This window comes from Colobus angolensis, unplaced genomic scaffold, assembly GCF_000951035.1.
Source record: "Colobus angolensis palliatus isolate OR3802 unplaced genomic scaffold, Cang.pa_1.0 Scaffold146, whole genome shotgun sequence".
Taxonomy (NCBI): Eukaryota; Metazoa; Chordata; class Mammalia; order Primates; family Cercopithecidae; genus Colobus; species Colobus angolensis.
In genome coordinates, this window is record NW_012114555.1 from 7,730,987 (window position 1) to 7,750,004 (window position 19,018).

At 37.3% G+C, this 19,018-nt stretch overlaps 1 protein-coding gene across 4 annotated transcripts in view; it reads left to right on the forward strand.

The window, feature by feature from the left end:
* KCNIP4 (Kv channel interacting protein 4) overlaps nucleotides 1–19,018 on the forward strand; it is a 1,232,493-nt gene that overhangs the window by 655,341 nt on the left and 558,134 nt on the right. Inside the window, exon 1 of one of the 4 annotated variants that reach the window (XM_011935674.1) lies at nucleotides 2,747–2,966. The exons of the other annotated variants lie outside the window; for them this stretch is intronic. Coding sequence (XP_011791064.1) covers nucleotides 2,867–2,966 — 100 coding nt within the window. The 5' untranslated portion in view covers nucleotides 2,747–2,866. Of the gene's footprint in view, nucleotides 1–2,746; nucleotides 2,967–19,018 lie in introns of those variants that run through there. 4 annotated transcript variants of the gene reach the window in all.

The following is a 19,018-nucleotide window of genomic DNA, read 5'->3' on the forward strand; positions in this document are numbered from 1 at the left end:
AAAAGAAAAGAAAAAAAAAGTTCCTGCCTACATATGTTTCTCAGCCACAGGTCATGAACTTTAAATGTGAACACAAAGGACTTGACTATGGACATTCATAGATAAGGCAAGCTGAAGGACTCTGCAGAGTTCACTGTACTAGAAAAACAGAACTCCCTTTCCAGTTCCAAGGTGGTGTGTGTTTAAGTAATATTAATCCTGTGAATGAGGAGGAAGAAAGATCCTTGAGTTTAATTAACTACTAGTTTGGATGCTTTTCATGTTCCAAAGTTACTGGAATTAGTGAATAAAACAGTATGTCAGCCAGATGTGGTAGCTCATGCCTGTACAAGTCCCAGCACTTTGGGAGGCCGAAACAGGAAGATCATTTGAGCTCTGGAGGTTAAGTGGGTTACAGAGCAAAACCCTGTCTCTCTCTTTCAAAAAAAAAAAAAAAGAATGTCACAAGACAGTTTGGGGGATCATTTTGGGTGTAACCTTCACCCCTGTGCTGATAAGCACTTGTGCCAATATTTGGATTTTTAATTCATTTAAAGCCCTGTTGGATAATGGGACGAAGTAATTGGTTTTGCATTAAACAAATCAGAATTCGAAGCTTGGTTGCATCATTCACCAGCTGTATGACCTTGAGCCTGCTACTTAGAATCTCTGAGGCTAGTATTTCACCTGCAAATCGTCATCCCTACTTTTAGAATGTCTAAGAGGGAGCAATGCATTAAAGCATCTGGTGTGTAGTAATCACCTAATCATTCATGACTTTTATTATCCAGCAAACATCTAGGAAGTAAGAAGTGCCCTCCATGGAGGCACAGTAGGGACTATCTAGATTAGCAAGGCATGATTTCTGCCCTCTGGCAGCTTACCCTTTACTGAAGAGAATGTATGTATACCCATACGGCTATCATATAATACATCAAAAGTAGGAAAAGTACCATAAAAACACACAAAAAAAGAGAGATTTGATCCAATTCTGGTTGAAGTTTCCATGAAAGAGTTTTAAGAACTTGACAGGCAGAGATGGTGTAGAAACATTTTTCTAAATACATAGAGCCGTTTGAGCAAAGTCCTGGAAATGGAAAAGCCCAGAATGAGTTTGGGCGAAGGAGGCTGAACTGTCAGGTAGAGTGTATTGACAGGAGTAAGATCACTGAAGTGCAATCCTGAAGGAGGTACTGGATCATGGAGAGCCCAGCATGCTCTTCAAAGGAGCTTCAACTTTGTTCTGTAGGCAAATAGGGAGCCGTGGAAGGTTTCTGATTAAGAGAATGATAAGAGGAGGACTGCACTTCCTCCAGATTGATTCCTCTGGCAACCTAGCAAAGTCTGAGTAGAGCATGGAGACACTTGTGAAAAACACCCGAGGTGGTAGTGATTGAGCACTCACTCTTTTCCAAAAGTGTCACTCATTAATTTCCTCTAAAGAGTGATGAGCTAGGTGCTATTATGCCTCTCTTTATGGATGAGGACGTTAAGACACAGAGATGTTAAGTAACTTACCTAAGGTCACACAGCTAGTAAGAGATCCCAGCGGTCTGTCCCTGGAGTTCATATTCTGAACTTATACTCCACTGCCTCAAAAGTCAACCCTAAGTGAAGGGTGCCTTCATTCTATCCCGCTCTGCCTTTGCCTCATCTCTTTTGCTGTCTTCAGTCCTCAGCTTGTTCATCTATGAAATAGGAGACTTGAATTGGCTTTCTAAGATGCTTTCCCTCTCTCATATTTTTTTTAAATTCTGTATTTCATTGTGGAGCTAATCTATTTGGGCAGTGTTAGGAGGAAAGAAAAAGATGAAATAATTGTGCAAGAGAGAGACAAAAACTTCAGCTTTTTTTTCGGATTTTATTTTTATTCTCAAACTTTTCCTCCCTCCAAATTTACTTAAATCATTATTTGTAAAGGATAGAAGGAACACATTAAATACTGTATATATTTTGGTGTATTGAATGGTATGAGGTAGTGCATAGGAGGTAGCTGGTAAACTCTAAAATACTATGCAAATATGATGAATACTTATTAGTTTATTATTCCCATGCTTCGAAAAGATATGATAGTTACTACTCAAACCAGAATATTAGTTCTCAGTGACTGAGCTTTCGGATAAGGTGACTCATGGAAAAGAAAGTCAACATTGAAGGACTCCGTTAAGCCTCGTTTCAATCTGCACTCAGCTAGTTGGGACAAAATACACATTTGGATTTTCCTTACTGGTCAACAATGTTTCTGAAACAGCTGAATGCAAGTTGTCACTCCACCTCTCAGCGTTTTCAGGTTTTTCTCCGTATTTCAAGGTGCGGTGCTCTGCTCCCTGTCTGCAGCGGGAGTCCAGCCCTTGCTTAGGTTCTCTTGTTTCCAAGGCAACTGGCCGGCCCAACAAAGCCACTGGTGGCGGCGGCGCGGGCGCGCGGAGTCCCGGGGCGCAGAGCCATCTCCGCCGCGCCGGGCCTCACGTTTCCTCGGGACGTTCCTGGTGACCTCGTGGGTCCTCGGGTGATCTGAGCGCGACTTGATGCATGGCTGTCTCTCTGTGCAAGAGTGATAACGAGGAAGCCGATAATTCCGACAGGCCCGACTTTATCCGGCTGCCACTTCTGGCCTCTGCTACAGCAGACAGGATGAATGCATTTTCTCTCTCACGCCCTTTTTTTTCTCAGCCTCTCCATCTCCATCTCGCCTCCTTTCCCTTCTCTCTCTTCTCTCTCTCTCTCTCTCTCTCTCTCTCTCTCTCTCTCTCTCTCTCTCTCATACGCTCTCCTCCTCCCCTTTCTCTGGCAGTAGCCTTCTTAATGTAGTTTAATGGCTTTACAAAGAAAGCCAGGCAGAGGAGCACTTCTCAGTGGCTGTGGTCGGACCATGACCTAGCTGACCATGAACTTGGAAGGGCTTGAAATGATAGCAGTTCTGATCGTCATTGTGCTTTTTGTTAAATTATTGGAACAGTTTGGGCTGATTGAAGCAGGTTTAGAAGGTAAGGGAGTGCTTTTTAGTGACTTCTGAAAATTCTCTGTTTTGCAATGAAAATGTCTTAGATGAATGTAGGAGGCACCTGAAATGAGATCAGAGAAATGTTACTCTGGGATGGACATGAAGGAAGCCAGGTTTTTCAGGGTAGCAAAGACTAATGAAATAAACTTTTTGTAAGTTGCAGTAATATTTTCACAAGAGGATGTTAAAACTAGGAGAAACACTTTGGATCAAAAATGTGAGAACAAAAACTGAAGTAATTAGGGGTTTATAACGGATCTACCTGCTTACTTTGAGAGTATTTAGTCCATAATGATGTTTGATTATCTAATATCTCCTTTTATCGTATTGGCAAATTTTATTTGGGTATATTGTGAGATCACTCATTTCTTGCTATACAAATGCATTGATCAAATGGAAATAAAGAGACATAACTTCTTCTGGTCTAAGGTTGGAGCCTGAGAATGGCAGGCTTTTCATAAGGTCGTCTGGAGAAGTGTTTATAATGTTACCTATTTTACACACTAACAGAGATTCTAAGGGGAAAAGACTCTAACTCATATAACAGACTTTAACATAGATTCCAGGTAGCCAATTGTTTTTCAAGTATTGCTGTTTATGTTCCTTAGAGGCTCATTCTCCTGTTCTTCTTATCAATCACCTCTTTGTTTAAACAGTAAATTTTGTATTTGCCGTTATTGTTTCCTAAATTAAATCTTTCTCTGGGAATCTGGGTAAATTTACATTATAATTTTCTAACTATTCAGAACACATTTGAGAGTGTGTCTGCCTACAGCCAGTCGTTGTTTCTCTAAAGTTGGCAGAGCAATTTTTAAAAGAAGCTCTATATGATGTTTGACGTAGTTACGTTTAGATGTTTTCCTTCCTTCAAATTTTAAACTTAAGTAAAAAGGAAAATACATTATAAATGTATTTACATCCACAACTAATCCAGCCCTCCAGAGAATGGCTGTCACAGCGTAACACAAATGAGATTGCATTTACAAATAGCAAACATTAAATTAAAATAAGTGTGTCACTCTGATGTAGGTTACCAGAAACCTACATTTATAACTCATGGGGCGGGGGATGCAGGGTGCAGGAGGCGGGGGATGGTGGAGAGCTGGGTTTGTTTGTTTAATTTTAAAATAAGTTACAGAATGCTTTTGGCAGCCCTATCTGATGGAAATATCTGTAGTTCTAGAAAGAGGATAAATTCTAAAATCTAGAAGTGGCCATTGCTCTTTAAAATTGACTTCATGTTGTACACTGTCATGAAACCAGTAACTTGGTTTGGCTTCTCTGTTCATTTGTGTGTGTTATTTTACTTGGCAAACGTGATTGGGATGTCCCATTTTAATGAACTGGTTTTTATTCTCTGTGAGACTGACAATTCATGGAATAATCTCAGAATTCCTAGCTCTGTTGAGGGACTTGTTTTATCTCATTTCGTGGATGTTGTGTGATCATTCTTTCAGTCAGCTCTTGTGTAGAGGGCTTTGACTCTGGATGTGGTGATGACACTTACTCTAGTATTGGTTCGGCTTGTTTCAGGAGCCCAAATATTCACTCTCCCAAATGAGAACTTGTGTTTCCTTCCTCTAAGAGCTGCTAACCTCTATGAAGTCTTTCCTTTTTATTATTACTTACATTCAAAGCTGTACTGATTTGTATGAACAATTTCTCTCTTGTACTTTATGTTTTCCAATATCAGCATTCTCCAGACCAATGTTGGACTAATACTATGGAGAGAATGCAGTATCTCAGAAACTTTAATATAAACTTCATATATGATTTCCAGTGATTGTTAGGAAGTAATTATAAATGGTAAAATGTTGATAACCACATTAAGGAAGAATTATTTAATGCGTGAAAGTTGATAGAGAGAGAAAGCAATCGTGTTTTTCATCTGGAAGTCTGTATAAGACAAATCTCCAAAGTAAATCTTAGAGTGAGAAGACCTTTAAAACAAGATGTAAGTTGACTACATTCTTTGCTAGCTGGAGATAAAAAACAAATGAATAGATTTATATAGCTCATTGTATATAGTTTAAGTCTGCAGTTCAGAATATGTGCACTATACAGTTACAGCCTAATTTTAATTAATAAAAGGATAAGCAATGTTTATTATCAAGCTAGCATCTTCATAGTTTTTTTCTGAAACTTTCTTAAAAAAAAAAAAGTGCTGATGTTCATTTCATTTGGATTTGTTTTCACCTAGGAGTTCCTTTCCTCCTGCACCATTTTGTTTGTCTGAGTTCAGAAGATAATGATTTATTTCACTTTTCTTATTTCTGTCTGCTCAATTGTCCTATGAAAGAATTTGAATATTAAGTAGAAAATCTTGAACCTAGGTTAAAGCCTTATGAGGATGACTGTGAACTTTTTCCCTAAATAATTAAATCTCATCATGTAAACTTACAACTGTTTTACAGTATACACGATATTCAGAACGTAGTTTTCCTTTTTTTGTGTTATATTTGTAATATACATATTGTTCTGAAGGGCATATAAAATATGACGTTTGCATAATGTAGTTATTTTGCTTTTATATATGTGTAGAATACATGTACTTCAAAATAAATTGGTAATGTAAAAGTCTAAAATATTTGTATTTGCTTATCTTTGAGTGCTTTGAGTTCTTCTTCATTGTAGAAGACGGGGGATTAGGTCCTTGAAGTCTTGGATCCTGTTCTGATCTATGTATGATATTCATGAATATGTAATACTACACAGAGATCCATGTCATATGTTTATAACCTGAGAGTTACAGTTAGCGGGTAACATTCTTTCTCCTGAGAATATAAAATAGTAGTTGGAGCACAAATGCTTATGCCTCCTCTGCCACTCTCTTACTTTCTCTAAGATTGGCTAAGTCACTTTACCTCTCTAGTTTTCTAGTTTTCCAAAATGAGAAAACTGGACTTGATAATCTGCATGGAACTTTCAATTTCAAAACTTCAGTGGGTGTAACAGGTAATTAAAATTTGAGAATTTATGTAACATGTATCATTTACCATAAAATAGATATCAGTGGCCTACTTTGAAATTGACATACAGTATAACCATTAGACTAATCTTTCCTTCTCTTCCGTAGTGGGATAATTCATCTTACCTCTGGGAAATATTCATTGTATTGCAAGAGAATAGAGAAACGTCCTTTCCTGTAGCTCTAGAATTTGACATTTGGGGCTGCTATTTCAGGCGTCCTCATGATACAGTTTCTCGAAACTTAGAGTTCCAGTAACAAATAAGCACATCATATTATCATTTATTAACTCATTTATTAACTTTTTTGGTAATTCCATTAAAATTTATTACATTTTCTTTGTAAGAAAAGTAATCTTAATGCCAGTTCACTAGGCATGAAAATAATAGGGAGAAGCATATTTCTAAGGATGAAACACAATACCAGTGGCCAGTGTTTTAAATTCATAGACTCTCTCTACTTAGTGGGAAATTTAGGGGGCTCCAGAGTTGTGCTGGTTTGGAACACTCCTGAAACTTCACAACAGTAAATTGCCTTTTTTTTTTCAACTATAAAAATGAAAGTGGTTTTCTGTTAATGCATTCTAGGGAGAAATCGAATCAAAATTTTAATGGCAAAGCGATTTCATTATCTCTGTATGCAACAGTGGGCTGTGAAAATATCTACTTTTCATCTAAATATGTATTAAATTATGCTGAAGCAGTTACTGAATTAAGAAAGAACCATCCTTCTACAACCCTTAATAAAAGCAAAATTTCACAAAGATGCATTAATACACATGACTTGAAAAAAGTCACTTTTATTGGTAATTATCTTTGATAAAAAGACAAAAAGAAATCTGCTGGTAATCTAAGTCCTTAGGATAAGGACTAGGCTGTCTTTTGTATTTATTCAACTCATTTTATTTAGCAAATATCTGTAATACTGTAATACAAGCTTTCCCAGGAGACTTAAGCAAGGTATTAGCTGTATATGCGAAGATGGATTTTTAGAACCCGAGTTCTTAATTCTCCTATGCAGTTGACAGAAGTGGAGAAGTGCTGGATCTGTCAATAAATTGAGCAAACTGAAAAACGTCACTGATGGTGTGTTCAGACCCTGATGCTTAATAAGGACCAAGGGGCTAGAGATGACTAGGAGGGGCTGATTTCCATCTCAAATAGCTTCGTGGAGATTCATAGAGTCGTGTTCTCATTTTCCCAGCATTCTGCTTCCCCCAATGCAGTGGCATGCCAACGCTTATGTGTTTTGGGGTATCAGAGAAGTCTTTGTAAACTGTAAAGTTTAAGAAAGATAAAAATACTTTATATTAGAAAAGGTAAAGATACAATCTTTTTATACCATCTAGGAATAAAATAAAGGGAATACATATACCATCTTTAGGGTCTCTTATGGTTCATCTTTTCTTATTTCAAGAGCATTAATGCCTAAACGGGGTCTACTGGAAGAAGATTTAGTATATTCAGAGATTACACTCAGAGGATCTAAAGTTATTTAACTTGGATTCTAATCACAGCTTCACTTTTTATTAGTCATGTAATTTTAGACTATTACTTGACTGACATAATCCTAATTTTTAGCTATAAAATGAAACAATTATAAATAATGTTAATATCTTACTTTTTATTATCACCTATGTGTCAGACATGTTAAAAAGAGTATAGTATAGATATATTATTTGTGTAATATAGTATAGCATGGCAATATCTTATTTAATCTTCACCATAATCCTTTAAGATAGAGATAATCACTTCCACTTTAGATATAAGAAAACTTAGACCTATAGAGTCCACTGAATTTGGATCAAGTTTACTCAGCTAGTAAGTCATAAAACTGGAATTCAAACTCAAGCCATCAGACTCCATATCTTATTATATAATTTTCATTTCCTAAGCATTACAACATTATGGGCAATGGCTAATATTTTGCAAAGGGGAGAAAGTGTTAAATCAGGCATTCATTAATGGCTTTCCACAAGCCTTTCTTGGACACATTCTGTGCATGAAATACTCTCAATCACTTATATTATTTAATAAGCATAAGCATGCCTACTGTACTCTTCTAAACACAGTAAAAGAATATTATAAAGTCACTAAGTTATAAATTAAAGACCTTGAACCCAGGATGACTATTATTCATGAAAAGGTCTGAGATGTATGGATCGGGTTGACTGAAGCATGGACGAAGGCAGTAAGATGATCCATATTGGAGTAATATTTTGAAGTAAGTGCATCCAGCAATGAATTAAAGCATAACACAAGCATCAATTGGGTTTTAGCTTGATGAAGATGGTCATCAACAGAAAACACACACCCCAACCTTTCTCAGCAAGTAAAAAACAAGAAGGAACACTGATGGTTCTAGTTACTGAGAACAGAGTACAAGGGAGGGAAGAAAGCTTACCTTAGTTGAGACCCTGTGTAAGACAAAGAGGGTGAAAAAAAGTGTTGCATATGCCTCACCTTGGAATTGTCATCTCAACCATGCAAGACTGAAAGTGTTATTTCGATTTTGCAGATGAATAAACTGGAAGTTCAGGGAGAATAATAACTTGCTTAAGATCACAAGGAAATAAATGAAGGAGTCTGGATTAATTCCAATATCTTTATTGTAGTGCCAATCCAAAAGGCATTCATTGTGACTGCACAAGATAAATATTCCAAAGTAAGATAAAACATACATAGATACGTGAAAGTCATATGCAATATAAACTTCTCTTACAGAATATGCCCATGAAAATTTAAAAAATGTATTTAAGAATCTGATTCTTTTTTTTTTTTTTTGCTTCTAGTTCTATGTAGAGATATTAGTAAAAGCATAGGTATGATAGTGAACCCAGAAAAATGAGGAAGAGGGAAAAATAAGAGAAGATACATCAGTAATTTACATAATTGTAACTCTGATTTATCAAGGCTTCATAGAACAAAACATCCTGCAGAAACTGCCAGTTTCAAATTGATCATCTTATAGATAAGGAAACTGAGTCCCAGAGAGATGAAATAACTTAAAAATGATTTGTTATTGACAGAACTATTCTCTGCAAAGAAAAAGCTAATGAATTATACTCATAAGATAAAGTTCAAACATAACCTGTTTCATAAAATGCTTATTTAAATTGTAGTTCTCTTGTTATTCTGCTTATGGTCCAAGAATTTAGGGCTGAGTGATAGTGAAGTTGCTTTTTTGGTGTAACTTTAAGATTAGAAATAGGTGTGATTACAAAGAACTATCAGGCTGAGGGATTTAGCCATAAATGGAGGTGTTTTTCACCTCTATGACTTGTCTGAATACGTTTAGTAATACTGAGTCATAACCATCTGGTAGCCAGTTCAGATACCCCACAGATGAATTTCTGGAAGGCCGAAGTCCTATGTCAAATGTATATGTCATTGATTGATTGGGTTGGGTTTAAAACTGGTCTGGTGGCTATATGTTGCCACAATCAAATAACAATTATTCATCTCCTTTCCATATATATATATTTGATATAACACTTGACTTACCAGAAATTCATATATTTTTGTATACACACACACACACACACAAACAATTCATATGTACTTACGTATGTGTGTATATATATACACACATACATACATAAATATACACACACACACACACACACACAAATCACAAGGTCAGTTACCTTAATTGTTCAACATGCCAATTATTAAATTCTAAATTCTATACCTTCCTAACTGCTTGCTCTGGTGCCACCATCCCACAGATGTCTGCCCTAACCTCTCTATTTGAAGTTCACCCCCACCGGCCAGACTGTTCATGACAATTATTTGAAAAGCTTTTGATTAGGTCAGTAGACTAATCATCAAGACAAATCTGGCTGCTGGAATTATAACAAGTGTGTGTTTCAGTTCTCATAGGGAAGCCATAGAATGTAGAAACTAAGAACACAGACTCTGAAGCCAAAATAATTGGATTTGATAATAATCCCAGCTCAAATACATCATGGCTGTAGGCCTTGAGTAAGCACTCCAACCCTCAGTACTTCAGTTTCTTTATCTACTAAATTGGAAGAATCATAGCATCTCCCTCTCCTGCTTGTTTTGTGGATTTATATAGTTGGTATTTGTATATGTTTAGAACCCTGTATAGGATTATAATAAGTTATTTGTGTTTTGCCATTATAGCTAGGCACCATCATCTTTCCATCAAAAAAAAAAAAAAAAAAAGAGAGAACACAGCTCAATACCTGAAACCAAAAGTTGCTTCATTGCTTGGTAAACAAGGGACAGCTGTGCTTGTAAGATGCTGTCACTCAAAACCAAACATTGCTGTTGCTATATAGAGTTTTAGGCTTTCCAAAGCATGGTTACTAATGCAAAATTGTCATTGATTGATTGGGTTGGGTTTGAAACTGGTTCTGGTGGTGACTTGTTACCAAAATCAAACAATTCATTTCCTTTCTTTTTTTTTTTTTTGAGGCGGAGTCTCGCTCTGTCGCCCGGGCTGGAGTACTGTGGCCGGATCTCAGCTCACTGCAAGCTCCGCCTCCCGGGTTCACGCCATTCTCCTGCCTCAGCCTCCCGAGTAGCTGGGACTACAGGCGCCCGCCACCTCGCCCGGCTAGTTTTTTGTATTTTTTAGTAGAGACGGGATTTCACTGTGTTAGCCATGATGGTCTCGATCTCCTGACCTCGTCGTGATCCGCCCGTCTCGGCCTCCCAAAGTGCTGTGATTACAGGCTTGAGCCACCGCGCCCGGCCTTCATTTCCTTTCTTAAAACTAGAGTACAAGAACTTTTTAATGGTGAACAACATTTAAGACTATCTACTGAGAACTACCAAGTGCCAGCTACTGTTCTAGACACTGGGGATGCAGCCATAAGCTGAACAGATAAAGTCTCCATTCTTGCAAGTTCATCTGCTGAGTTTTGTGATACAAACTATAAATGATACAAAAATAAGAACCAGAGTAGTTGTAGTAGATTTCATTCATTCATGCATTCATTCACTAACTGTATGTGCCTCAATTGTGGTCCATATGTTGTCCTAAGCACAGTATATGAACACAGTTGCAGAGCTTGAGAAATTTATATACTATTGGGGAAGCAATACAAAAATATTAATAAAGGAATATATAGGAATATATAATCCAATATTCAATAGAGACAAATACAAAATATGGCAAGGGGACAGAAATAGGGTGTTATTTATCAAAGGGTGGTCAGAGAAAGCCTTTCCAAAGAACCAACTTGTCTGAAAATACTTAAAAGAAATGAGTGCATGAGACATGAGAGAGTCTGGGATAAGAGCATTCCAGGCAAAGGAACCACCACATACAAGAGACTTTGGTTAGAAGTGTATTTCATGTATCTAAGGAGCACAGGCAGGCTAGTGTAGCTGAAGCAGAGTGAGCTCGGCAGGGTAATGGGAGGAGCAATGGAGGGAGAGCCAAGGTCATATCCTACAGGGCCATTATAAGGACTTTAGGACTTATTCTGTTACTGGAAAGCCACTGAAGGGTTCAGATAGGAAGTCTCTACACAGTTCTTGACTCTACCTTCTTTTATATGTCCTGATATTGTTTCTGTACCATACCTGCCTACTCCCAGACACCTCTTTGCTCTGCTCCAAATGCCACCAGGGCATGGATTCAACACTTAGTTTCAGACTTCCTTTATATGAAATAAGTGTCTATACCAATCTGTAGTGTGAGCACAAGCCAAAACTTCAGTCCTCTTCATTGATCTAGGTTTTCCTCTACCTTCCACATGGGGTGAGCAGGTCTAGTTTCATTTATTCTTACCAGGTTGCTTCCACAAACTGGGATATACACCACACTTATAATTGTACTTTTAGGAGCAATGTTATTTGTCTTGATAGGACTTTACTAGAGAGGGAATTTTGAAAAGTCAAATAATATTCCTTGAACACCTGCCATAGTGAGAATATTGTGACAGTAGAGGTAAAAAGGTGAATTTCACAAAAAAGACAATGTTGCTCTCCTTTGAGTAGTTCCTCCTCCCTCACTTAGCAGCTTCAAAGGGAAATATTCAAATCGGGCACATTCCAAGTTGAGACGTGAATGATACATTAATATCCCAGGTAGAGGTACTAATAAAATTTCTTGGAACTAGCAAGAATCATAGAAAGTGTAGTCCAGCCTCCTCATTTTATGAGTTAATTGAGGCTCCGGAAGGTTAATTGACTTGTTAGAAATCGCAGTGCTATTTGGTAGCATATGTATTGTAATAATTACATTATCTATAATAGAGTGATCATTATATTCTAGGTGAGGACCTCACCATTTTACGTTTGTAGTATCTGATTGTCTCATATCCCTGCAAAACAACCTTATTAGCCACAATTATAGGAATTCTAACTCTTTACTTAAAAATCTATTGTGAGTGCTTTTCATCATATTACTTTTTTTCTCGTTTTATTGGATTACGCCCAGGAAAATGGGAAGATTTGCTGGTACGCAGGCAGAAACAAGGATTCTTATGAAACTAATAGGTATGCCAAAATGCGATGACGCATTTGTAGTGAGGTTGGGAACCAGGCTTTGGTTCAGCAGCAAGTTAGGGCCCAGATCTTGTTGCTGAAGGTACATAATGGGAAGACACAGGGGCAAATCCTAAGTGCCTGGTGCTCAGGCATTTCGGAGGTATCAAATGAATATAGTAGGGGAGTCTCAAGCAGAGAGGCTCCAGAGCTGGTGAGCAAGAAGATGGCATTGGATGCTAATAACATCAAACACACCTTAATGAGCACTTTGTTGAGCATATGTCAAGCACTATGATCAAGACTTTGGATGATCATTCATATTAACGATTTTTATGAACCAGTTGTAGCTGAAAATTTAACAAATGAGAAGGTATATGCTTGTGAAATTTCAGCCACTCGCCTAAGATCATATACCTAGAAGTGGTCAAGGTGGGATTCAAATTCAGGCTGCCCACCTGGAGAACAAAGATTCTCAACCACTGTGTTTCTGCCTCCCCTGTAGGGCTAGATCATGATCAGAGGCAGAATTAGTTTGAAGTAAATGAAGATTAAGCTACAGAGACTTTCAAATGCACGGACCCCTTCTCATTCCTACTCGAAATAAATATTAACTTCAATACCCAATTTTATATGTGATTTTTTATTCTTTTCTCGTAGACCCCACTTCCCCAAATCATGTGCTTCAGATTCCACAATACCAAGATCTGCTCCTGTTGTAATCTTAAAAGACCTTGTCTTTTCTTATATGATTAAAATTCATGACTGGGAACACAGAAAGCAAGATCCAATCCTACAAGACAGAGGTTGGGTATAAAGTTCCCATTAGGGGTCCCCCTGTCTCTCTGCCTATCTCTGTGGCCATTTAGACTTCATGCCTGACACAATTAGGATGGGATTATTTGACAGCATGACATTTGAGAATATTGTGACAGTAGAGGTGGTAGAATGAAGTCCTATTTCCCGAAGGATTGGCTAAGAAACTCAGTTGAACTTGGACTTGCAGGAAGGTCTCAGGGGCTGATTGACAGCATGGCTGAGTGGAGAAAGTATGGACTTTCCCATTTAAAAAAAATCCATAGAGTTGAACCCTACCTCCTTCACTTAAGAATTGAAGAGTTGACATTGGGTAACATACTTGACTCCTTTGAGCTTCAGTTTCATCTTATGTAAATTGGTCACTGTTGTTAAGACTTATAGAGATGAATGGATTGTAGCTGGCTCTATTAATATATCCTATGAATATAACCATTAATTGTTAGCTACAATGTAAGAAACCAGATAAGACAGAGTAGATGAGGCAAGGGTGAACATTATCTACTATTTATCATTTGTTTTACATATGGTTACATATCCATGTCCTGCAGATGTTAAGTACCACCCTAAAACTGTTTGTCCTGATGCTTGTCCTCCTCCCCATTTAGGATAGATGGAATGTTTCATAGTCATAGATATTCGTTCATTCATCCATCCATTCATTCATTCATTGAATTAATGTTTACTGAGCTCCTGCTGGGTACTCTTCTAGGTGCTGGGGATGCTATAAGGATAAAACCACGGAGGTCCCTGATGTTGTAAAGGAGTTGGCTTTAGTTGCAGCAAAGCCTCTTTTTCTCTGCATTATGTGCTAGGAAAAGCAGAGAATGTAGGCTTAGATATTGGTATATCCATAATGGGAAGTTGAGAGATATTGTGTCCAACCGCTTTCTTCTCAGTTAATGTGAAGTAGGGTGAGGTGAAAAGCATTTGTGTGGTGGGGAGTAATTGATATTTCAAGGAGAAAGGAAATACCGTATAGTCTTAGCCTGAGGAAGTGAATTTACCGAACAAATGTGAGAAGATTGCCGGGCAGTGCTGAGTTCCCATTTGAGATTCGTGGTCATAGTTTTAAATGAACACTCTTCCTGACTTAGATAAAGGAGGCATTTTCTTGGGTATATTAGTGCAAGATCATTCTTACAGAGGTGTTCAAAGAGAAGGAAAAGACTGGGTAGCAAATGAGAGAACAGGGAAAAAAAGCAAGAAATGTAGAGAGTATCTGTTAGTACAACCCTCCAAATTTGCAAAAATAAATACTGTAGCTCAGACGATGAAGATACCACCATGGAAGACTTAAAATTGAACAAGGTAGGAAAGGTGTGGGAATGATGTCCTCCAGATGTGTGATGAGGCTAAGGCACGGACCTAAAACCCCATTTCCTAGTGGTGTGACTGCAGTTTTGTGCTATCCATCCAAATAATTTGTAAAATATCTCAGGGAGAAGACCCAACAAAATGTGTTCAAATAGTAGTTTATTTATTATGTTGAAAATGCTTAAGAAAAGACTCTCAGACTTCTCTTAAAGCAACAGATGAATTCCTGAAAGATGTTTATATGCTGTGCCTTCACAAATAGATTAAAATTCCAATACAAAGGGAGGAATTTTCTACTTGTATTCTGAGTTTCAGTGATGAAGATTTATTCATCAGATTTATTTATGCATTTATTTATTTTTGAGGCGGAGTCTCGCTCTGTCGCCCAGGCTGGAGTGCAGTGGCGCGATCTCAGCTCAGTGGAAGCTCCGCCTCCCAGGTTCACTGCATTCTCCTGCCTTAGCCTCCGGAGTATCTGGGACTACAGACACCCACCACCACGCCCGGCTAATTTTTTGTAGTTTTAGTAGAGACAGGGTTTCACCGTGTTAGACAGGATGGTTTTGATCTCCAGACCTCGTGATCCGGCTGCCTCGGCCTCCCAAAGTGCTGGGATTACAGGCATGAGCCACTGCGCCTGGCCATCATCAGATATTTTTAATGGTGGTGCATTTGTACTTCTCTTGTGTCTGTAAGTGTTAGCTGTCAATCATCTCTTATTAGCTTTTGGAAAGTTTGATATCTAGTTGTCACAGACCTAATTCGCTGCCTTTGAAAATACGTGGAAAATGGTTATTAAAATCAGTGAGGTTTATAATTTTGTATGTGCATCTACACATACCTATTTGTACACAAATACATGTTTGTGTAAACATATGCTAGACTCATGAGTGCACACTCCTGCACACTCCACACACATACACATATTCCATGAACATAAGCCATGAGATTTATCAGTTAACATGCATTGAGCTCATTGAAGAACCCTGATTCTTTTGCACCAAGACCTGTTGAAGAGTCACTGGGAGATGAATTTATATTTAACCATGTGTACAAGTACAGAGGCAGAAGAGGGACATCGTGAAAAACGGCACTGGATAAAGAATAAAGCTTGACTGTGGGTTGAAATGAAACATGTTGTGCCTTTGGAAGGAAAACACCCTGGCTACAATTCCTGCTCTAACACGATGTGTGATCTCAGGCAAATTATTTAACTTTTCTGAGCCTCTATGTTGTCTTCTACAAAATCCTCAACTGGATCCAGCTCATAGATTATTGTCTGTAAAGAATACATATTTAGTAGACATGAAATGCTTAGCGTACAATGACTAGTTTTGGCTCCTCATAAGGGCACAGTAACGTGTTCTTACATTTACCTAGTTGTTGCTTGCCGGGTCATGAACTTCCCTTCCTGACCCTGAAAAGGCTCTGTCATAACCAATGTGGTTCCCTGGCTGCCTCTTTTAGGTCCCAGACTTCTGCCCCTTGTAAGCTTGGTTTCCTCTCTCACCTAATCAGTGTCATCTTCCTTGGCCCAAATTCACTCAGCTCGGGCAAGAGCCTTGTTTCATTTGCATGTTGATAAATTTTCCCATCTATTCACCATAAGTCCCATGAGAATGGCAAATACCACTGTGTTGAAAAGATACTCAGAACATATTTCTTAAGTTAAAAGAACAAGTTTCAAAACAGTATGCAAAATAATGATCTCATTAAAAAAGTATACACATGGGAGGTTGGTATATACACACAGTGACATTTTTCATTTCTTCTTTGAACATGTCGCTTTTTGGCATGAGTTTATGTAGCTGTTTTTGGAGGTTAATTTTAAAAGGAGAAGAATATCAATATGAAATATACATTTTTTTTTCCCGGGAGGAGAAAAGCAGTCCCCTTTGGAACACAGTAATTTATCAACGTAAAATGAAAAACATTTTTGGGTCCAGAAAACATATTTAAAACTGAGGAGTTCTGAGTTTGTTTTTAATCTTTAAAAATAAGAGAATTCAGGGTCAACATCTTGGACCTAATGCCAGATTTTTATACCTTGAAGTCATTTTTCAACTTCAAGTCAAACAGTTTCTAGAATCATTGATAAAGGGCCATCTCTATAAATATTTCCATGTCAAAAAAGTTATCAAGAGCCCAGGATTTTGATGTTTTGCCTAGGAGTCTTACTTAACTAAAAGAAGAGTTCATATTTTGTTTTTTTTACCTGCTAAGTGGAGCTTTAGTTTTGCAATTCTTAGGGACAAACCATTTCACTCCATTGATGTGTTTTGCTTCATTTCCTCTGCAAGGGAAAATTGGAATGTGTATGTAATATGTGGGAAAGGGTGGGGTGAGGAAGCGGGTGCAGAGTGGGAGTCTGTGGCTGCTTGGCAATTCCCAGCTTCCTTCATTTCTGAGTTTCCATTTTATTTCCCTAGCAGCAGCTTCTTGCATCTGCCTAGGCGCCATTCATGCGAAAACCTAGGTAAGAATTATTTAATATGAGAAACAGATTTAAAAGGAAAGGGGTGATAGAAGTTTCAAGCAGTACACAGACGCGTTAAGACCAGTGCAAAGATTCCATTAAATGGCTTACTAGGCAGGAATCCTAAGTACATCTCATACATTTTTTTAAAGTACTTTATAAAACTTGTCCTTAGGGATGATCCATGTAATTTTCCTTTTTCATTACTAGATTTTTTTTTCTTGAATAAAGAAAGGGACATAGATTAGTTCACTCTTAATTCAAATTGATGCAATTTGCAGTAGAAAACAAAATCCTTGCTTTGGGACTCTGCTGTGGGATGGATAATGAGTACAAATATATGGTTAGATGGAATAAATAAAATCTAGTGTTTGATAGCACAAGAGGATGACTATACTCAACAATAATTTATTCTATATTTTAAAACAACTAAAGTAGTGGAATGAGAATGTTGCTAACAAAAAGAAATGATAAATGCTTGAGGTAATAGATGCCCCAGTTACCCTGATTGAATCATTACATATTATATACCTGTATCAAAATATCAGATACATATATACACCTATTATGTATCCTTAATAATTAAAAACTAATAAAAACATGCTATGGTTTTATAATCTACAGTAAATAAGATATGACTTGTACTTTCACAGAACTTAAATCCAAAAACAATTTCCCCCTAAAAGCACACTGTGTTGAATTCAAATAGTCTTGTGTTTTTATCCAAACCCAGTCCATAATAGTTATCTGTTCTTAGTTTTCCTTTATTAGCAAGTAGGGATAAGATTCACCTTATACGATGGTTGTGAATATGGAATACTATACAGCCATGAAAAAAATAAGATCATGTCCTTTAGAGCAACGTGGATGGAGCTGGAGGCTATTATTCCAAGCAAACTAATACAGGAACAGAAAAGCAAATACCACATGTTCTCATATATATGTATAACATTAGGTACAGTTGCCAGCAAAGAGGGGTGACTCAGTCGGTACTTTCTCAACTTTGTATCACAGATGTCCTGGTGGTCATCTGGAGTGTTCATTCTGAAGTGATCACCTGAATTTGAACCCAGGCCCAAGAACTTACCCAATTTATAATGTTGGGCGACATGCTTATCCTTTCTGTGTTTCCGTTTCTTCATCAGTAAGAAGAAGATAATAGTATTTATCTTACAGAGTTTTGAGGATAAAAAGGTAAAATATATAAAGCACCTACAGTACCTGACACAAAGTTGACACTATGTAAGCATTTGTTCTTATTATTTTTAATAACTGTCAATTGTTTTCCAAAGTCTAATCTAAGTGGTTATTCTATTTTTCTCTCTCTCTCTCTCTTTTTTTTGTTCTGTAATAATCATAGGGGCTTCTGTTTTAGTTTCATTCTCCTTTTCCTTTTATTATCATGAGTTTTGCCTGTAGCCTAAGGATACATCTGTGCATGATTAAAGCATCACAGAAAAATAGGCAAGTTATAAGGTTGTAGGTACAGTTATCACCTTAGGGGAAGGATAGCTGTGCTGTGATCCAGTGATGAGTGAACAGCCCCACATGGCTAATCCTCATACAGATGTGTGTGTGTGCATGTGTCTCTGGTAGCAAGGAAGACCTCAAGAGAGGCTGTTCAGGAATCAACATAAATCTTGCCACTGGTAGAACAAAGCTGCTGATATTCGAACACCTGTTTTCTCCAGTAAACCCACAAGCATATTTTTAAGGTGGAAAGAGTTTCTAATTTATACTAATATTTCCTGCAGGTTTACTTAAAAGATGCTCATCAAATGTCTACGATTGAATAAGAATCAGGCAAATGATTAAATTAATATTACTTTTATATTGCTAAATCAAATTGTATAGTATTTGTATATATTTTGTATTTGTATAGTATAGTATAGTATAGTATAGTATAGTATAGTATAGTATAGTATAGTATAGTATAGTATTTGTATAGTATTTGTTTCTTCCAAAATATATATTGGTATTAACTCTCTCTCTCT